This window comes from Ochotona curzoniae, unplaced genomic scaffold (assembly GCF_017591425.1).
Source record: "Ochotona curzoniae isolate NIBS_2020 unplaced genomic scaffold, NIBS_Ocur_1.0 scaffold_4701, whole genome shotgun sequence".
Lineage (NCBI taxonomy): Eukaryota > Metazoa > Chordata > Mammalia > Lagomorpha > Ochotonidae > Ochotona > Ochotona curzoniae.
The window spans coordinates 19,837,442-19,854,945 of record NW_024467122.1 but is presented as its reverse complement, the minus strand read 5'-3'; the positions used below and the strand labels follow the sequence as shown (position 1 = coordinate 19,854,945).

The following is a 17,504-nucleotide window of genomic DNA, read 5'->3' as shown; positions in this document are numbered from 1 at the left end:
TAAACGAATCTCTCTTTTAAAGATCTTTTCTTTTTTTGCAAAACAGTAGTGAGTTCCATGGAGTTGTGTGGTCTGGTCAGAGATAGAACTTCATCAATAGTAGCCTCTATGTTATTAAGGTCAACTGCAATCATTCAGGATATACAGATGGCATGAAGGTAATATTCCATGTCTCAAACCACTGAGGGACTTTATTCTCACGAAAAGTGACTTTGTTGATGATCAGAGTGTGTTTCCGGGAATATTTTTTCTGTTTGAGTTTTATAGTGTCTTTGTTTTGTTACACAACTCTCTCCTAGCACAAGGCATATTTAACCTAAGATAACTGACATGTGTGTAGAACATGGTCCTATTTGAATAGTCCAGAAAAGGGCATTGGTGAATTTTCATACTGCCAAGTGTCAGCTCATTTCCTATCCTAATCTCACAATATTAAAGTTAGCTTTAGACTTATCCTTGGAGGAAGATATTGTTTTTAAATAAACCAGATCTCAGAGAAAAGGAATTACTACTTATCAATTTAAGTATTTGTGTTCTCAATAATAATACACTTAAGTTTTCTTCTACTTAAATTTCATATGCTTTGGATGACTTAACATATACCATTATTCCTTTTGCTTGGGTAACAATTTTTTAAAAAATGTACATTATAATCCTCTTAACAAGGAAATAATATCTTTTAGTTTAATTGAAATACAACACAGTACTACAGACTGACATGGGCTAATTCTAGGAAACATATTTTCACCAGATGTGAACAATCAATTCATTATCTTGAAAATATTTGTGGCTTTAAAAATTAGCAGAAAGGACACACATGATAAGATTAATTTTGGAATATACTGAATCCCCAAGAAGACCTGAAAACCATGGAGAGATGTGCAATGCCATCATGAGTCATACTCACCTTTTCTAGTCTTGGCCTCAGGAAGAACTTAGTGTTGGCGATGGTACCACTTAGTGGGGTGAGGGCTGAGGGCAGTTACGTTTATTCATGGGATCAATAACTTTATGCTGAAATGGTATCATTTTTCCTATCTTTTATTTAGATCCATTGTCAACTAAAGATCCAATTTTCCTTTGCTCCTCTTTTTATATTCTTCATGCAAACACACTTACATAATATCCATACTATGAGCCATTCCATCTTTATTTTGCAGTTTTTCCCACCTATGACTTCCCATTGCTCACCTTCTGGGATCTTTCCACATTTTATAAACAGGTTCTTAAAAAACAAACAGAAAACAAATCCTACCTTGCCATGAGATCTTTCCAAATGAATTGACAGAGAGAGAGAGAGAGAGAGAGAGAGAGAGAGAGAGAGAGAACTTTCTACCTAATCCCAAATCCCAATCCAATGAAACAATTCTTCCTTCATACCCTTCCCCATGGCATACAGGGTAAACATTTGGTCACTTCCTGTAGGTCATCTGTGTCCCTCCATATTATTTTAGAATGCACAAGCCTTGGAGGGAAGACAGTTATCTCAATATCAACCCTTAAGCTGCCCCTGTACATTTCCTCCATCTAGCACTACCCTCTACCACTTCATACATACTGTTTATATGCGCAGGTACATCAAGAAGTTCATAGAAAAAAGAAATTAAAAGCTAAGTTTGTTTTGGAGTAAAAAAAAAGCTAGCCTTCTTTTTTGGTCTCCTTTTTCTTTCCTTCTTCTGTACTATATCCTCATGGGTGACTCTCTGCTCCTATCAGGGCAAGTATCTCTTCATCAACTGCCAACACTCATGCCTGAATATATTCTGACTCTCTCACTTTAAACAAATCCTTCTTTAATTTACATACATTAAAATTGAAATTTATGTAGTGTTTTCATAGGGCATTTTCCAAGAACTTATTGAAGATGCCTTGGAGTTGGATATGCCCTCAGTTATGGTATTAGTATCCGGAGCCACATGGAATAATAAATCATTTGTTCAAGCGTTTGAGGCCAGTCACCAGTCCTCTTAAAACTTCCCTTTTGGGGGGACCATTTTTCTATGTATAGACTTTAAATCTTTCACTCTCTTGAACATATGATCAAAAGTATGAACCAGAGGCAATGTGACAATAGTGAGAATGGTTATTGCCACACATGATTTGCCCAAATAATATTTAACTTACTTTGAACTCACAACTATCCTGGTGTGTATGCTGTTTTATACCCATGGGGGTTAGGTAGGATATATAGGTTACTTCTTCACCTCCTCTATAAAACACAATATTGAGATTTAGAGAAGCTTCATTGCCATAATATTCTATTATCAGAGGAATGATGAATAAAGTTTTCATGTTTTTAATTTTTGTAGAATATATGATACGAAGCTAGGTTTTAGATTTGGGCTAACATCCAGGGTGATTATTATAAATTTTTTTCTATAAATCATTAAAGAAAGCTAAGTTGCTCCTTAGGAGATTGTTAATATCTCATCATGTGTTGTCATATGTAGTGATGCTATCTGGTTGAAGAGCTCTGCAGAGTGAAAGCAGTTTAGGAGGGAGAGCAATGGAAAGTAACATGTCAGTGGCTGACTGTAGGGGCTCTACCCATTAACTATGGGGACTGTGTTCAAAAAGAGAATGGACCAAGACTTGCCCTTTCATCAACTCTGCCAGCTACCATTATTTCCTCTTGCTCTTTCCTGGACTTATTTTCTCCATGTAGGACTGACCTGATTGTAGGGTAAGGGCCTACATGAGGGCAGAAGCCTCTGCTCAAAAGAGGACTTTGGGAATTACCAAGGCAAGGATCAATAGGAAAACCACATGTATTACTACTTGTGGGTTCAAGAAGAACAAAAAAAATCTGAAAGGTGCATTACCATTTGACTCACTGCATATTTCCTTTGTTAGTGAACATGATGGAATACCTACAATGTGTTAGACATTACTTCAGAATTTAGAGGTTGGGAAAAATGAAATTGACAGGAGAGCTGATCATAAGAAGGGTAATTTAGAGAAAACTTGTGTGATATATGAGCATGATTGATTGGGTTTTTCTACTTCTGCAGGTGGACTTTCTTAACCAACTCCAACCTGTACAGGACACAAAAGTTTTATATGGATGATACAGAAAATTTTGAAAATGTGAAGTACTGTCTTTGAGGTACTAGTTTTGGAATTCGAACAGGAAAAGCAAACAGTTTCCATAAGGCAATGGACACTAATACAGCTTTTTTTATATTCAGGCAGAAGTCTTGTTTGTCTGTCTAGCAGTGAACAGCTCCACAAACTAACCAGCCGTTGGGTTCTGGTCCAAAAAGATGGTTGTATTTTAGAACAGGGTAAAGCAAAAAATATGTATATCAGTTATGAACTGCACAAGCTGTGTTAAAGATGAGTTTCAGTTCTATTATAAACCAGCTATAATTTGCTTTTTGGGGAAGATTTTAAAAGAGACAAAGAAATGAATGAAGAAGGAGGCTGAGATTTCTTGAATGATCTAATAAGCAGCCTAAATCATAATTATGTCCAACTGGTACATAATTTATAACAAAAGGTGGCATTTTAAGCTTTCTTGAGCACAGCATTAACTGCAGTTGGAGTGGGAGAAACAAGTCTGTTTTGAAAACCTCATTTTAGAAGAAGGAAATAACTTTTTCTAATACTAGAAGGACTGCATACTTCCTTGCCCAAGTGCCCCATTCCAAACTGGAACACGCATGGCATTATTGTAAGGAACAATAATAAGAACCAAAAATTCCTACATTTTAATTAAATGCAGAAGAGTCCATAGTGTGAGCCACAATACACTAGGGTTCTGGATCCAATTTAGTCCTATGGAAAAATCCAGGAAATTACCTGGAATATCAGGTCAAAGTGAAAACTAACAAAGTGTTCCTATTGAATTCTGAAATCCATCATGATACCACTGGCTCCAGATTTTGTAAGCTTTACCCAAATTTGGTCAGGTATATGATTTATCTACATGGGGATTTTGTTCTAGAAATTTATATCCCTCTGACTAAAATTTATTTTTGGAGAGGCCAGATGCTTTAATTTTGAAAAAGCAGAGTAGAGGCATAGAAAAAAAAATCCTCAGTAGGCCATAAGCTTTTCTTTACATGTTCCTTTGTCAACTATTTTCTGTGAGTGCCAAACATTCAGTATCATAGGCAGATCTTAAAGACCACTCTAGACCCCTTGGAGTAAGAGGTAGCAAGTGCCATTTTGTAATGTTTCTAAAATAACTGTTAATAACTTCCAAAAGTAATTTGAAGAGAGAGGCCACAAAGGTACTAACTGCAAATAACTTAAAGGTCGTCTGCTATAATTCTATGGCTTCAGAAACCAGAAAACTGAAGTTTACAGAGGGGAAGGGATGCATCAAAGCCACATTGCCAGCTGCGGTGGAGATGGGATAGAAAATTTTGGAAGATCAGTTCTTGATGGACAGAAGTTTGGAGGATGACAAGGCTACTGTTTTTCCTTAGAGGAACTTCTAGTGGTTTCAGGGTTGAGTAGGGTATGTATAGATGGATTGATACCATCTGCAAATCTTGAATGACACTGGGTAGAATCTTTTCTTCCCTGAATAAAGAAATTCATGGGATTGAAATACAAGACAACATCATTCCCCTGTAGAATTCTGGCTATGGGGAGGCAGGTGGCTTGGGTGGTTCCTGCTGTGCTTTAGAGAGGTCTTTCTCTCTCATGAAGTTACATTTTCTCTTCTCTGAGCATCTCAGCATATCACTGTTTAAAGCACAGTTTTTTCACTGGACCAAAATCACCATATATGATCTGCACAGAGATTTTGGGCAGATGGATCCGAGGCTAACTGGCACTCACATTCAAAACTTGAAAGTCATACTTTGCTAAGCTTAAGGCTGTACTTCTGACCAGGGTTTCTGGATGAGAACATGAGGCAATTGCACAGTGTTGCTTCATTTTGACGATATGCTTTCATGCATCTAGAAATTTGGGCTAATACTCCTTTTGACTAAGTGCAAGCAGCACTTCCCTAGTGTCTGCAGTAAAGGGAGCTCGGGTGGGTGTTGGAGGTTAAAAAATCCCAGGTGTAGCACATTATATAACTCTCTGATGCTCAGATGGCTCATGACAATAATAACTTAAACAATAATAACTTCCTCAGAGAGTATGGTAAACAGAGTAATGATCCATCCAAAAATGTCCACGTCTTAATTCCTAGAACCTGTGAATATGTTATGTCCCCAACAAGGGGGACTTTGCAGGTGTGATTAGATTAAGGAATCTCAGATGGAGGAAGGATCCCTGGATATCAGGTGGGTCCAAGGTGGTCACAAGCATCCTTGTAAGGGGAAGGCATGAGTATCAGAGCCAGAAAGTGATTGGGAGATGCTAGGCTGCTGACTTTGAAGATATAGGAAGGTACCACGAGCCAAGGAATATGTATCTTAGAAACTGGGAAAGCCAAGACAGAGAATATCCCCCCAGCAACTCCTGAAAGAAACCTAACCTGCTGATACTAGGGCACTGCATTCCACTTAGGATTCTGACCATGTTGGTGGTCATCTGTCCCAGCAGTAGTAGGAAACTGATGTCTGCTGTAGAACAAGAGCAGGAGAGAGTTTTAGATACGGCAGAGTATAGGGATGTACTCTGTATCTCTATAAATGTCAGGGTGGACAGCACTTACCCTGAAACATGGGTTTCAGTATCCTAAAACTATCAGTTTTCATGGATTCTTTTGACAGGTAATGAAGAAAGTTCTCATTAGCTTGATCAAGGATTTAATCTAATAGTTTTTTTTTTTGAGGGGGTGCTTATTTCAATTGGGATTCCATACACCTTTTGAGATATACCTGACTTTCTACACCATGGGTTCTAGAGCATGCAATGAATTAAATGTTTTGGATGGAAACCTTTTACTGATAGGATATATGCTTTCTGACTTCTTTACTAAGATCATTTGCCACAGACTGCTAACTTGGTTTCTTGGAGGTCTTCTCTCAGTATTTCTAGTTACCTTCCATGGTCAGTGCCACCAACAACCTCAGCTCACTTCTTTAACAATTTCAGTCTGCAACAGTTTTTGCAAACAAGTCAGTGAGCTCTGTGGGACTTGCATAACTGAGTGAGGCCCGAGAGTTCTGCTCTGGGATGAGCTGGGGGCGTCTGTGCCTGCACTTTGTGTCTTTTATTTTTGTACCAGCCAGAGTCCATTGTTCTTACTTCCAGGCTGTAAACTGACAATCTGGACTACAGGGTGGGATCCATGATTTTTAGCGGATTTTAAGAGGGTGCAGGGAAATTTAAGAAAGAGGAAAATGAGCTTCCCTAAATCCTAGGGGAGGAAGCTATGCTTCAGGCAGTCCTAAATCAGTGACTGACCTAACTGAGGTGCTCAGTTGATGCACTGGAGTCATTAATTTCTTCTCACTATAAGCTCGAGCTAGGTTTGTGGTTTTTGATTCACATTTGTCTTTCATATAGTTCTGCCCTCTGTTTGGATCTCACCTTCTTTGGGAACTCCTTCTGCTCACCAGGTCACATTCATTTTTTTCCTATAAATATTCTTTAATTTGTATCATGTAACTAGTAAACATTAAAAGGCAAGAATGATAATTCTAAAAATATAAAATAAATAGACTCTTTTAGCAACATGTTCATCTTTGGAAGAGCCTACTTGCTAGTTGAAATTAAAATGAGTGACGGAGTTAAGGTGATGAAATGGAATGACACATTCATTCCCGGGGTCAAAATCTAGCTGGAAACCAACTGGGAACACTAATCAAGGGACTTAAAAACATTAGTCCTCTTTGGCCTAGTAATTCCATGTCTAAGAATCTTCCCAAGGGAAATAATCCTTTTACACAGTGAACTGTGCTAAAAAGATTGCAAATCTGCATGTTCTGCTTCCTTTGGACGTGTGGTGAGTAGGTGCCGCACCTCTGCTATGCAGGCTGCCCACAGCCACTGTCCCAGCCCAGGGAGGGCCCCAAGGGGTACAGGACCTCAGTGAGCTATTTCAGATCCAGGAACACTGCCTTTACTTGATTTCATGTCTCCAGATTGAAAACAAAAAAGCACTACACTTTACTTAGAGGGAAGTTGGAAAATACAAGCAGAATGTTTCTTATCGTGTTAGCCTTAGGTTTTCTTTCTTTTCTTTTCTTTTCTTTTTTTTTTTTGGTAGTCAGTCAGTCACACAGAATGAGTCTCAAAACTCCGTGTATCAAAATGCATTCTTACAGAATGTTTCTGAAAGAACCATCTCTTCTGCAGATGGTTTCAAAGATGGGGACGCAGCCATGATGGCCATTCAGTGAATTACTCTGATATACAGTGTTACGTTCGTGAGCCTTATTTTTTAAAGACACTGAAAATTCTAACTGCTTACAGTTATATTTATTTCTAAGGGTAATTTTACAGATGGCCTTGTGTGCATGATTGCCTTAGATATATCTATCTCCAAGAACTTCAGTTACAAGTAACTATCCAACTTGAACTCCTATAGTAATGGGATTTCCTTTCCTTTTCTCTTCTAATGACACATTCTTTATCATTTCCTTTAGATTATATTGACTTTCATTGTTTTCTTGACCAAATTTATCAAAATCGTGTCTTTCTGCGGTCCTTTTTTCTGTGTTCACAGTGTTTTACTGCAATTTGTTAGGAGGTCATTGTGTAAGGCCTGTCTCTCTTCTCAGGCTGTGAGCTCCATGGTGGCAAGGTCGTAGCTCTTCTCTGTACTCCCAGGACAGCACTCAGTAGCTACTTATCAAGCACTGTCTGAGACAGAGAGAAAGAGAGAGAGAGAGCCAGGGAGAGATATCTGTTTAAAAAAAATTACAGTTCAAACCATAGATTTCTGAAATCTATAATATCACTTACATTACATCAACTTTAAGTCATCCGAAGGTTTTGTGATGGTTCCAAAAGAATATATGTAATGCGTGATTTAAATCTCAGACAGCATGCTGGTAGTAAGTTAGACTTGCCATCACATATGAAATTATACCTTTCTGTGATACATTTTGTCTTGAACTTTGGTAAATGGTTAACTAAGAACATGAAGGATTTCATTATAGTAAAGAGCCAAAACAAACCACCCCTCCAAACCCCCAAGATCAGCAAAAAGCAAGAATCTCTAAAGCAAACCTTTCCAGGAACTGTAGAAAACAAGATTAATAAAATAAAACTGCAGTGAATATATCAAAATTCTGTGAATAGCTTTGTCTCACTGAGTTCTACAAAACAAAAAGGGATATAATTATTTTAATTTTATAGGTGTTTCTCTATCATTACGACATAATAAAATCTTTCATTTCAAAAATAAATTATTTGCTATATATTTTCTTGCTTTCTAAATCTTGTCTCACTGTATAAATTAGAATGAGGGAGAAACAAATAGAACAAACCAAGGTTATGGAGAAAGTATGTATGTGAACTTTATTTCATCATGAGAAAATCATTTCTGTGCAGTAACAGAGAATACTGATATCTACATGATGAGTTTTCTTTGTATTGGATACATACCTTACATTTGTACACAATATATAAAATTCATGGAAGAAATTAATTTCTACAGTACAGTTTCTTTGTTGGAAGAAAACTTGTTCCATTAGTTTCATTTAGAAAATGACCCCCAATTCTGTGACTGTGGTACCAGGGATCGCAGTTCCAATCCTGCAATTTATTAAATTAAACACCATAATCTTATGAACATGAAAGAAACTGAGAGACTACATCCTAAGCACTCAGGCTGCTATGCTAGTAAGTGATCTTAGCGGAATAGCACGATTCTTACGATGTATTATGGATAGAAACTGTTTTCCCGCTGGTCTGATGGCACAGTATTAGCAACATGGCTGTGGCTTCCTCTCTGCTCTGTGGGCATGCACTTTACTCCTCAATCAAACCTTGTACACACATGGGAAATGAGGCCATCACCATCAAATAGCTTCAGCATGGCACCTAGGAAAACCTCTTAGAGGGCTTCAGCACTTAGCATGGTGTTTTTAGGAAAGAAGAAACTTATTCTTAAAAGCATAGGTCACTCCAGAGAACAGTTGTTCAAATGACTATGCTAGGGGAAGTCCAGCTACAGTGTCACTTCATCCAAAGAGGTTAGGGCATGCAGGCATTTTCCCTTTAACAAAGGTTTCTCTTGGAGTAACATCTGTCTTAGACCAACAACCACTCCTCAAAGCATCATCTTCATGGCCAAGGGTCCTTTGCCCTTGCCATGGTATTTGAAATTGTGCTTTTTTTTTTAACCATGTGAACCATTTTCAGGGGTGACTGGCATATGTCGAGGTTTGTGGGAAGCACAAGACACCATCCCAGTTCTTGTACCTAACATCTTGAACAAAATCACCATAATTAGTTCTGTAGAAGGATGTTCTACAGAATGCCAGTGGGGGTGTGATTTCTCTGATTAAAATGACACCCTCAAGGTCTCAAAATGCTTTGGCACCAGCATAAATGTCTCTTCCTAAGTTTAATTTCCTTGGTGCCATTACTCTCGAAATGAAAATGCCAAAAGCATTAGAGGGTTATACTTGGCCATCAAACTCAAGTATTTCATCTGAGATGGATTAGTAGTCATCTTTGATGGCCAAAACATTCACAGTATAGACAAGAAGCAAAAGTTCTTTAGAGAGTAACCTTGTACAGTGGTCCTAACCAGCCTCCCCTAGACTAAGGGGACTGCCACAGGTAAAATGACAAGACAATGAGTTGCTGGCTTTTTCCTGCTGCTGCCCACAGGAAATTTCAGTCCCGGTGCCAGCAGCCTCAGCTTGGGATACGGAATGGATGCAGTCCACGCTGTTTCACGCATGAGTGGCTGCCTTGCCCTCTCTGATCAGCTCTAGCACCCCTCACCCACTTGCAACACATTTAGTCACACAAATCCACAGCTGCAAAGAACCTAGGCCCCACTCCCAGGCACAAGCATGTGCTACAGAGTTATAGAATCATCTGGGAAAAACTGGCAAGTGATGTATGTCGGTGGAGAATGGGAACCTGCTCTAGAGCCTAAATACATTCGTCTTAGACACCGGGGACAAATTCAGGCCTTCATTGTTCAGCTTCTTCAATTGTAGCTTATTTAGAATGTTACCAAAGCAAGCCGCCGGCCCAAGCCATTGGAACTGTCGATGTGGAAGCTTTGGTTTGGTCACATCCACATCCCATGGGCTCTCTAAAGGTGGGAGAGGAATGGCAGCTCCGTGCCAGAATGCAGAGTAAGTCATGGAAACACTTCAGGAATGTGGGCACTGCTGGGGTTACCTCCGGGCTTGCCAGCCATTTTAGATGCCACGCAGTTCTCGCTCTGAGGGATACTGCTGAAGGGCCTTACCCTCGGACGTCTGCAGGACCAGGGTCTTGCTGTAGGGGCTCACTCCTGTTTTGTTGAAGGCCTTGACCCGAGCATTGTATGTGCTGTTGAAGTGAAGCCCATCCACGGTGCACATTGTCTCCTTTCCCACATACACTTCCTGAGGGTCAAAAAGTAGCAGAACCCATTTCAAATAAACTCAGTTGAGGAGTAAGGGGGGTGCAATATGGCTAAGTTAGAAGCAACAGTTTTGGCATTAGCCTGACATAGATATGAATCCTGTGAGATATGGGATCACAGAATTTACCTTTTAAACTTCAATCTCCCAATCTGCAAAATGAGGGCACCTTATGAAGTTGATATGAGGATTACATAATGTTATATGTGTATATAGCCTGGTGCCTCAAGTTTAGCATGAACCTTGCAGCTTAATGAGTGAAAATTATTGGCAGCTGGGGCTTAAAAAATTAAAATTGGATTCTTATAGTTAGGATTATGCTTACTAACAGCAACTTGGTATTTGTAAAGGACATTATACCTACTATCCATTGCTATGGTTTCTAAAATACATGCATGAAAAGAAAGGTGATCTTTATGTGCACTGACAACTCTGTTGAAATATTTAGGTACCATCACAAAGATTACACTCCAAGTCATAGGGGCGTAGGTTTCCTTCACAGTACAGAGGGAAGGGGGGAGGAAATCGGGAAGAAAGCAAGACTGACATTTCAAAGGCTTAAAATAAATCTGAGCATAACGCATCTTTAGCATAGGTTAGGCATTTACTTCCCTCTTTAGCTGTACACTTTGTAAAATTTATGCTGATGTAATGACTAGAAATGATTTGCATTCAAAGCACAGTCTTAAAGTGACAAATTTTTAATAGAAGACTGGAGTCTTGGGTTGCCCATCCATTCCTTACTATTTCAGCAGTAACACAAACTTAAATATCACACCCTTTTATTCAGGCCTCTTCTCAATCTTTGGTTGCATATGAATCATCTGAGGATCTTGTTAAAATTTGTTTTCTCATCCAAAAGGTTCCTGGGGTGGTGGTCTGAGAGTTCATATTTTTAATAAGTTCTCATGTTGGGGAGGACTGCTCTTTGAGTGGTACAGCAAGGAATAACCTGAAGGGATAGGCTGGGAGTACGCTGGGGTAGCCTGTGGAATAAGAGGAAGGGATCCAGATAAGAAAGCCCTGTTCACTAGAAGTAGGATTCAAGGACTTCATCAGTGTTTAACTGTGGCTCCTATAGGAAGGGGTAGGCAGATGGTGCTAAGAGTCTGAGTTTGATATTAAAGTAAGGACAAGTAGGGATGTAGAAAGAACAGGACTAGGTTATAAAAGAAAATGGCAGGCTTATTTGAAAGAACATTGAGTATAAGAAAGCTTCAAGGCATTTCTAGGCCAAACTCTTAGAGGAGAAGTATGGGTTAGAGAACTGGACTAGAAAATGGTTAGCATGCAGGTGGAGGCAAGGGGAAAGAGCAGGATGTCATTGGACAGTAAGGGAGGGGGACTGAACTCTGGCTAAAGTATGAGACACTCCCCTAGATAGGAATTGAGATAATTTATTTAGAGAACTATGAAAGTCAGGAGAATGTTTTCCAGCCAAAATAATAATAATTATGAAAAAAGAAAGGCCTTGAAAATGAAACCAGTTTAAAAAGGCAAAGTCATGGATGAGAAACTGACACAGGTCTTTACACACACCCACACATGCTCACTCTACCCACACCCACATACACACATAGTACAAAAGACACAAACATAAATGGAACCCGAGATATGTATCTTGCAGAGGAATTAACCTGATTTTATCATGCCAATAAATTGACACCTATGTAAATAAAGCTTTCCCATCAAAACAGAAAACTGTATAGGATGTGGTTTCTGATCTTAGGATTCAAGTTCTGTGGAAAGCCAAAGACATATTCAGGAAAAGGAGGCTGGATAGGCCTTGAAAGCCAGTGTCTAGGGATGGGCACTGACAGTTGGGAGCAGGCTGGTCTTCAGGGACTTGGTCTCTGTGTGGGGAATGGCTCATGACAAAGAAAGGCTGTTCCTCTTTCTAGAGCTCTCAAACATCAATGCTCACAAGAGAGACAAACTCAGGCAAAACTGGGGCAGTGAAGGTGGAAGGCAGTGTGGGAAGAGAGGATGGATAAGAATTAGGCAGGGTACCTGAGAAGCAGATATGTAGAGACAAGCAGCCATGCACACAAATCATAAATTTCTAAGATTCAGGTTATTGTTATCATGTCCCTTCAAAGAAGTAAGAAGCAGACCCCGTCACCCAGCAAAGTGGAGGCTACCTAATTAGAGCTAAGGCAGTATAAATCTAGAGTTTGCAGTGCTGCTTCTACTGTCTGTAAGAAGAATACGACACATCAGTAGAGACACCTCTGATGGCCCAAGGACAAAGCAGACCTTTAGCCAAAGAGGAGGTAGGGCCTGCCAAGATGGCCCATGCCCATGAAATATCAGAAAGCGAGGCCAGCTTCCAAGGCACAACCTCCCAAGAGAATCACTGGTTTTGCCTAATGAAGCACAGGTTCTTGACTTACCCGGAACTGACCACCGCTGCCATCGTCCAGTTCCAGGATGTATCCTTCAGCAGGCACCGTGGACAGAGGCGGCTGTTTCCAGGACAGCGTGGCGCTGTTGTTGTGGGTGCAACACTCCTCCAGCTGTAGGATGGGGGTTGCTGGGACTGGAGAGGAAGCTAAACAGAAATTAGTGTAACCCTGGCTTCTGTTGTGTCGCAAATAGTTCAGTATCCTGATATGGCATCCCCCTGGTAAACATGGGGTTAGAAGCACCCAGTTTGGTTGGGATCTGTCTCAGAGTCTCCATGATGGGACTGGCTCCTCAGCTGTGAGGATGCCCTTCCCTCAGCTCTTGACATGTCACCTTAGTTGTGGCATATAGAAGGGGATGAGTTCCATATCCACTAAAACAAGTGTCCATAAGGGATGCTGGCACTATAGTCAGAGGATTGGCCTGATATACCACCAAGCAAGACTCACCTCCCTACCCTTGTGATTCTTCTCCAGGCTTTGTGCCGTGTGACAAAAATCATCATTTCTCAGTTTGGAAAAATTCTGGGGAACTTTTTATTTCTGTCTCTCCTTTTCTCTATGTATCACTGTGCCTTAAAAATAAATTGACTATTTTATTAATTTAATAATAAATTAATAAATAAAAATAATTTTTAAAATAATAAATTAAAAACTAATTTATTATTAATAAAATAGTTAATTTATTTTTAAAAAGGTATGCTATTCAATAAATAATTCCAGTTACTAACATATGAACCCAATGCTTGTAGCTGCGAAATAATTTTTACCAAATGCTTGAATTTTATTTTAAGACCAAAACATTTACTTATTTCTAGACTTTAGTAACAGAACAGCTTTATCAAAAGAACACTTTAATAAAACTAGTCCAACATCCAGGGACATTTTGGTGAACAGATGTTAATTATGGGACAGACTGTCTGTGTTATACATGCTTCGAATTAAATTTGCTCTGTCAGTCACCCCATCTCAGAAGAGGTTTATTTTTAACAGCAATTTAGGAAACAGGATCTATAGTGGATCTCTAGAAAATAAAAGCAGTGGCTAACATATGAGATAGGGTAAACTTCGGTTTATGAACAGGTTAACGGAGAAAAAAAATGTGACATACTACAGTAAAATCCTGACTGAAGGTTTATAAACAGGTTAACTAAGAAAAAGAACCTACATACTATAGTAAAATCTTGACTGAACTACAGAATTAGATCAATTAAGTCAAAATCCATGATTAGCAAACTAAATGCATCAGCTTGAGAAAATAAATCAGATTTCAAGCTTGAATGGCACAAGATTGAGGTGGAATCTTATCAGAGGACTATGACTGCTGCGGTCTCTAAAGTCCTACAATAATTGGACCTGGAGAAAAGATGAATTCATTGCTTGGTTCCATAAACAGACTTTAAGGCCAGATGGAAAGAGGGGAAGACAGGAAGCAGAGTGTTTTCCAAACAGTGACACTCAGAGCTGTAACTGCAGGGTCACCTACACATCTGTAAGGATTCAGGACCTACTTTGTTTTTTGAAACTTATTTATTAAAAGAGTACTTTAAAATATGACAAGTTTAAGCCATTCATTCTTCCAAGGGCTTCCAGAGACATGCTGACTATCCCTGGGACATTTGTTACGAGTGATCTTCATCAGTCAGTGCCTACCATAAAACAATTCTTTGACTCTTTCACTTTGTTAACTGTCAGTCTTCTAAGTTCCTAATGTCTATGATTAAGGCAGGTCAATATTTCATCAATTATAAAGCCTTAGGACAGGATCAAAAGATCATCTCAAATTGAATCATGTAAATGCTTTCAGTGACTCTGATAAGAAACACCAATGTCTCCATGTAGACCTAGGTACAACTAGCACTATATTTTATGGTTTAGAAAAATGTGGAAGCATTTTATTTTACTAAAACCCTTTCTTTGGCACTTCTATAGCTTTGTTGATCTATACACTTTTATGTTCATTCCAGGACATCTTTAGTTTTTCTTTAAGAACTAACTTGTCCTGACCTATCTGGTCAGAATTCTAGCACTCAGCATTCTTTAGCTTACAAAATTAACCTTAGGCTAAAAATTCTCCTTTTAAATACAAAAGGTTAGCTATTCTTACTGACTTCCTGGATGGGGCTGCCAGAGACATGGCTCAAAGTGAAATTCCAGAACAGTGGCTTCCAAGTATCCTCCCCTTTTATGGTTGGTCTTTAACAAAGAGACCAAGTAGCCATGTCTATCTTTTTTTTTTTTTTTTTAGGACTTTTCTGGTCCAAATTATAGTTCACATTTTTTTCTATTGAATTCTTTCTCTAACCCTTCACATTGTGAACATTCACAGCCATCCAGATTTCTTCTGTGAGAATAGACTATTATGACAATTCACATGATAATGAAAGCTGGCTTCCCACCTTATAGTGGGACACTAATCCTAAGAGATGCTCTTTGAGCGCTGACTACACATGCATAGTAAAAGTTTTCCATGTATTACCATCAACACCACAAGAGAGGTGCTATTATCATCTCTATTTTGCAGACAAGGAACCTGACCCACAGAAACTTTCCAAGGCTTGCAAGTGACAGAGCTGGGATTTGAGCCAAGCAGGCTAGCTCCAGAGGTGTTTATTTAGCACTGCATTATATGAAATACCTTAAAAAATTCATGGAAAATGGAAATGAAAGACAAATTTATTTGGGTACAAAAATTCAAATCCATGATGCCTATTTTTCAGGGAACTTTAAAAGACTTTTTGCATATATGATTTCAAAATCTGAGAGGGAGGGAGGCAGGCATTTATTACCCTAGTGTCTAAGATGCCTGCATTGCACATTGGAATATTTGGGTTTGATATGTGGCTCTGGGTCCTGACTCCAGTTAACTCCTAAGGGGGTCCCTGGGAGGCAGCAATAAAAGCTCAAGTAATTGGGTTCCAGCCGTCCAACGTGGGAGACCTGGACTGAGTTTTCAGCTCTTTCCGATTCCTGAGGATTCAACTAGCAGATGGGAGTGCTCCCTCCCCACCCCCACCTCTAATGTAGTGTGTGTATATGTAAGCATTTTGCAACACAGCAAATTTCAATATAATTTTCCATGAACTTTCTGAAGCATTATATTACTTCCTCAGTCTGGTAATTAGTAATAGTGTCCAGAAGAAAAATCTCCATGCCTAATGCCAAGTTTCTGTTTTCTAAAATACCCATTTGTCACTGGTAGTAATTTATGTGACATTTCATGTTCAGAGCACAATGGTTGGAAATGTACTTTTACTGTACTATCCTCCTTGAGGTTCCTTTGTAGATTGTCCTTCCTCTTTATGGTGGATGAGCAATTCAAATAGCAGCTGGGGAAAGCCGGATGATAGAGGCACTGCAGGCTGCATTCAGGAAGCTGTCACTGGTTCACTGTCATTGACAAAGGTGAATATATGGGTGAAGGACATGCATTTCAGGCCCCCAAACACGGAGCAGAAACAAATGACATGGAGCACACGAGGGTCCTTGCCAGCTCTCTGGTGGCCCTCACTATGATTTATACCAGAGCTTGTTCAGATCATGCTGTCACTAGCTATGACCTTTTTGCACACTCAGGGTTCTTGCATTCAGGATGATTTAGTAAAGACAACTGAGTGCTTAGGTGAGTAGAAGCACATACACAATTAACAACCATTCTTGGAGAAGTGGGTCATCATTTTGTACTAGTTCAGAATAAATACACTGGTATTTCATTTCAGCACCACAACTTGTGAACCTTGGAATACTCTGTATTTAGATGACTCTTGGGTATGTTAATCCAGAATGGATCAGGTGTCTGAAATCTGTTCTTAACCTAGAAGCAGAGCCCTGGCAGAGTAGGAGAAGACTCTTACAATTTCCTTTCTATGATCTGGGAAAGCTGCTAATACCAACCTAAAACTATGAGGGAAAATGTTTCTATCACTCTTGAACAAAAACAAAAGATGAATTTAATACTTTGTTTTTCCATAAAAGACAACTCTGAAACCTCAAACACCAATCTGGAAATGAGGAAATATGGAAAGAGTTGTAAGATGGTTTTCCACTCAACAGAACACATGTCATTACAATTTAGGTGTTCTTGAATGAAGAAAGTACCAGCACTCCACAGCGATCACAATTGCTTGTGGGGAAAGTGGATGTGGAGTCAGCAAGAGCAAACCAGCTCAACTTTTAGCTAATAAGAGAATGACTTTTAGGCACTGTCTTCTCACTGTCTAAAGGAACTGTGAAAACCCAACTGCAGACTTTGAGAATCAACAATAACAACAATAAAATTATCTCTAGTGAAATTTCAAGACTAGGGAAATGGAATATTAAAACTGTGAGCCAAAGCAATGAAGTTATCGGAATATTTCAAAAGGCTTCCAGAAGAGCAAAGTAAAAGATAACTTTATGTAAAAGCATGTTAAAATATACATGTAGATTTTTAATCACACATATTTCTATGAACATTTAAAAAACTCTCATATGTGTGAATTAAATTTTCTATCAGAAAATAAATATCATTTTCTCATAATTTTTAAGTGGCCTCCTATTTTGGTTACCATTTTGCAATGTAATTTCAAATGCATATTTTAAGTAACTTTGAAAATATTTAACTTTCCATTTCCATCTACTTGGCACACTTTTAGAACAAAAATTAAGCATA

At 39.0% G+C, this 17,504-nt stretch overlaps 1 protein-coding gene across 20 annotated transcripts in view; it reads right to left on the bottom strand.

The window, feature by feature from the left end:
* Nucleotides 1-17,504, bottom strand: part of TRIM9 (tripartite motif containing 9) — a 97,567-nt gene that overhangs the window by 11,184 nt on the left and 68,879 nt on the right. For 13 of the 20 annotated variants that reach the window (XM_040968579.1, XM_040968567.1, XM_040968572.1 and 10 more), the window contains 2 exons: nucleotides 12,842-12,999; nucleotides 10,292-10,430 (listed from right to left, as the gene is read on the bottom strand). The exons of 3 other annotated variants lie outside the window; for them this stretch is intronic. In XM_040968579.1, coding sequence (XP_040824513.1) covers nucleotides 10,292-10,430; nucleotides 12,842-12,999 — 297 coding nt within the window. Of the gene's footprint in view, nucleotides 1-10,241; nucleotides 10,431-12,841; nucleotides 13,000-17,504 lie in introns of those variants that run through there. 4 more of the 20 variants (XM_040968568.1, XM_040968574.1, XM_040968580.1 and 1 more) reach the window with 2 other exon arrangements.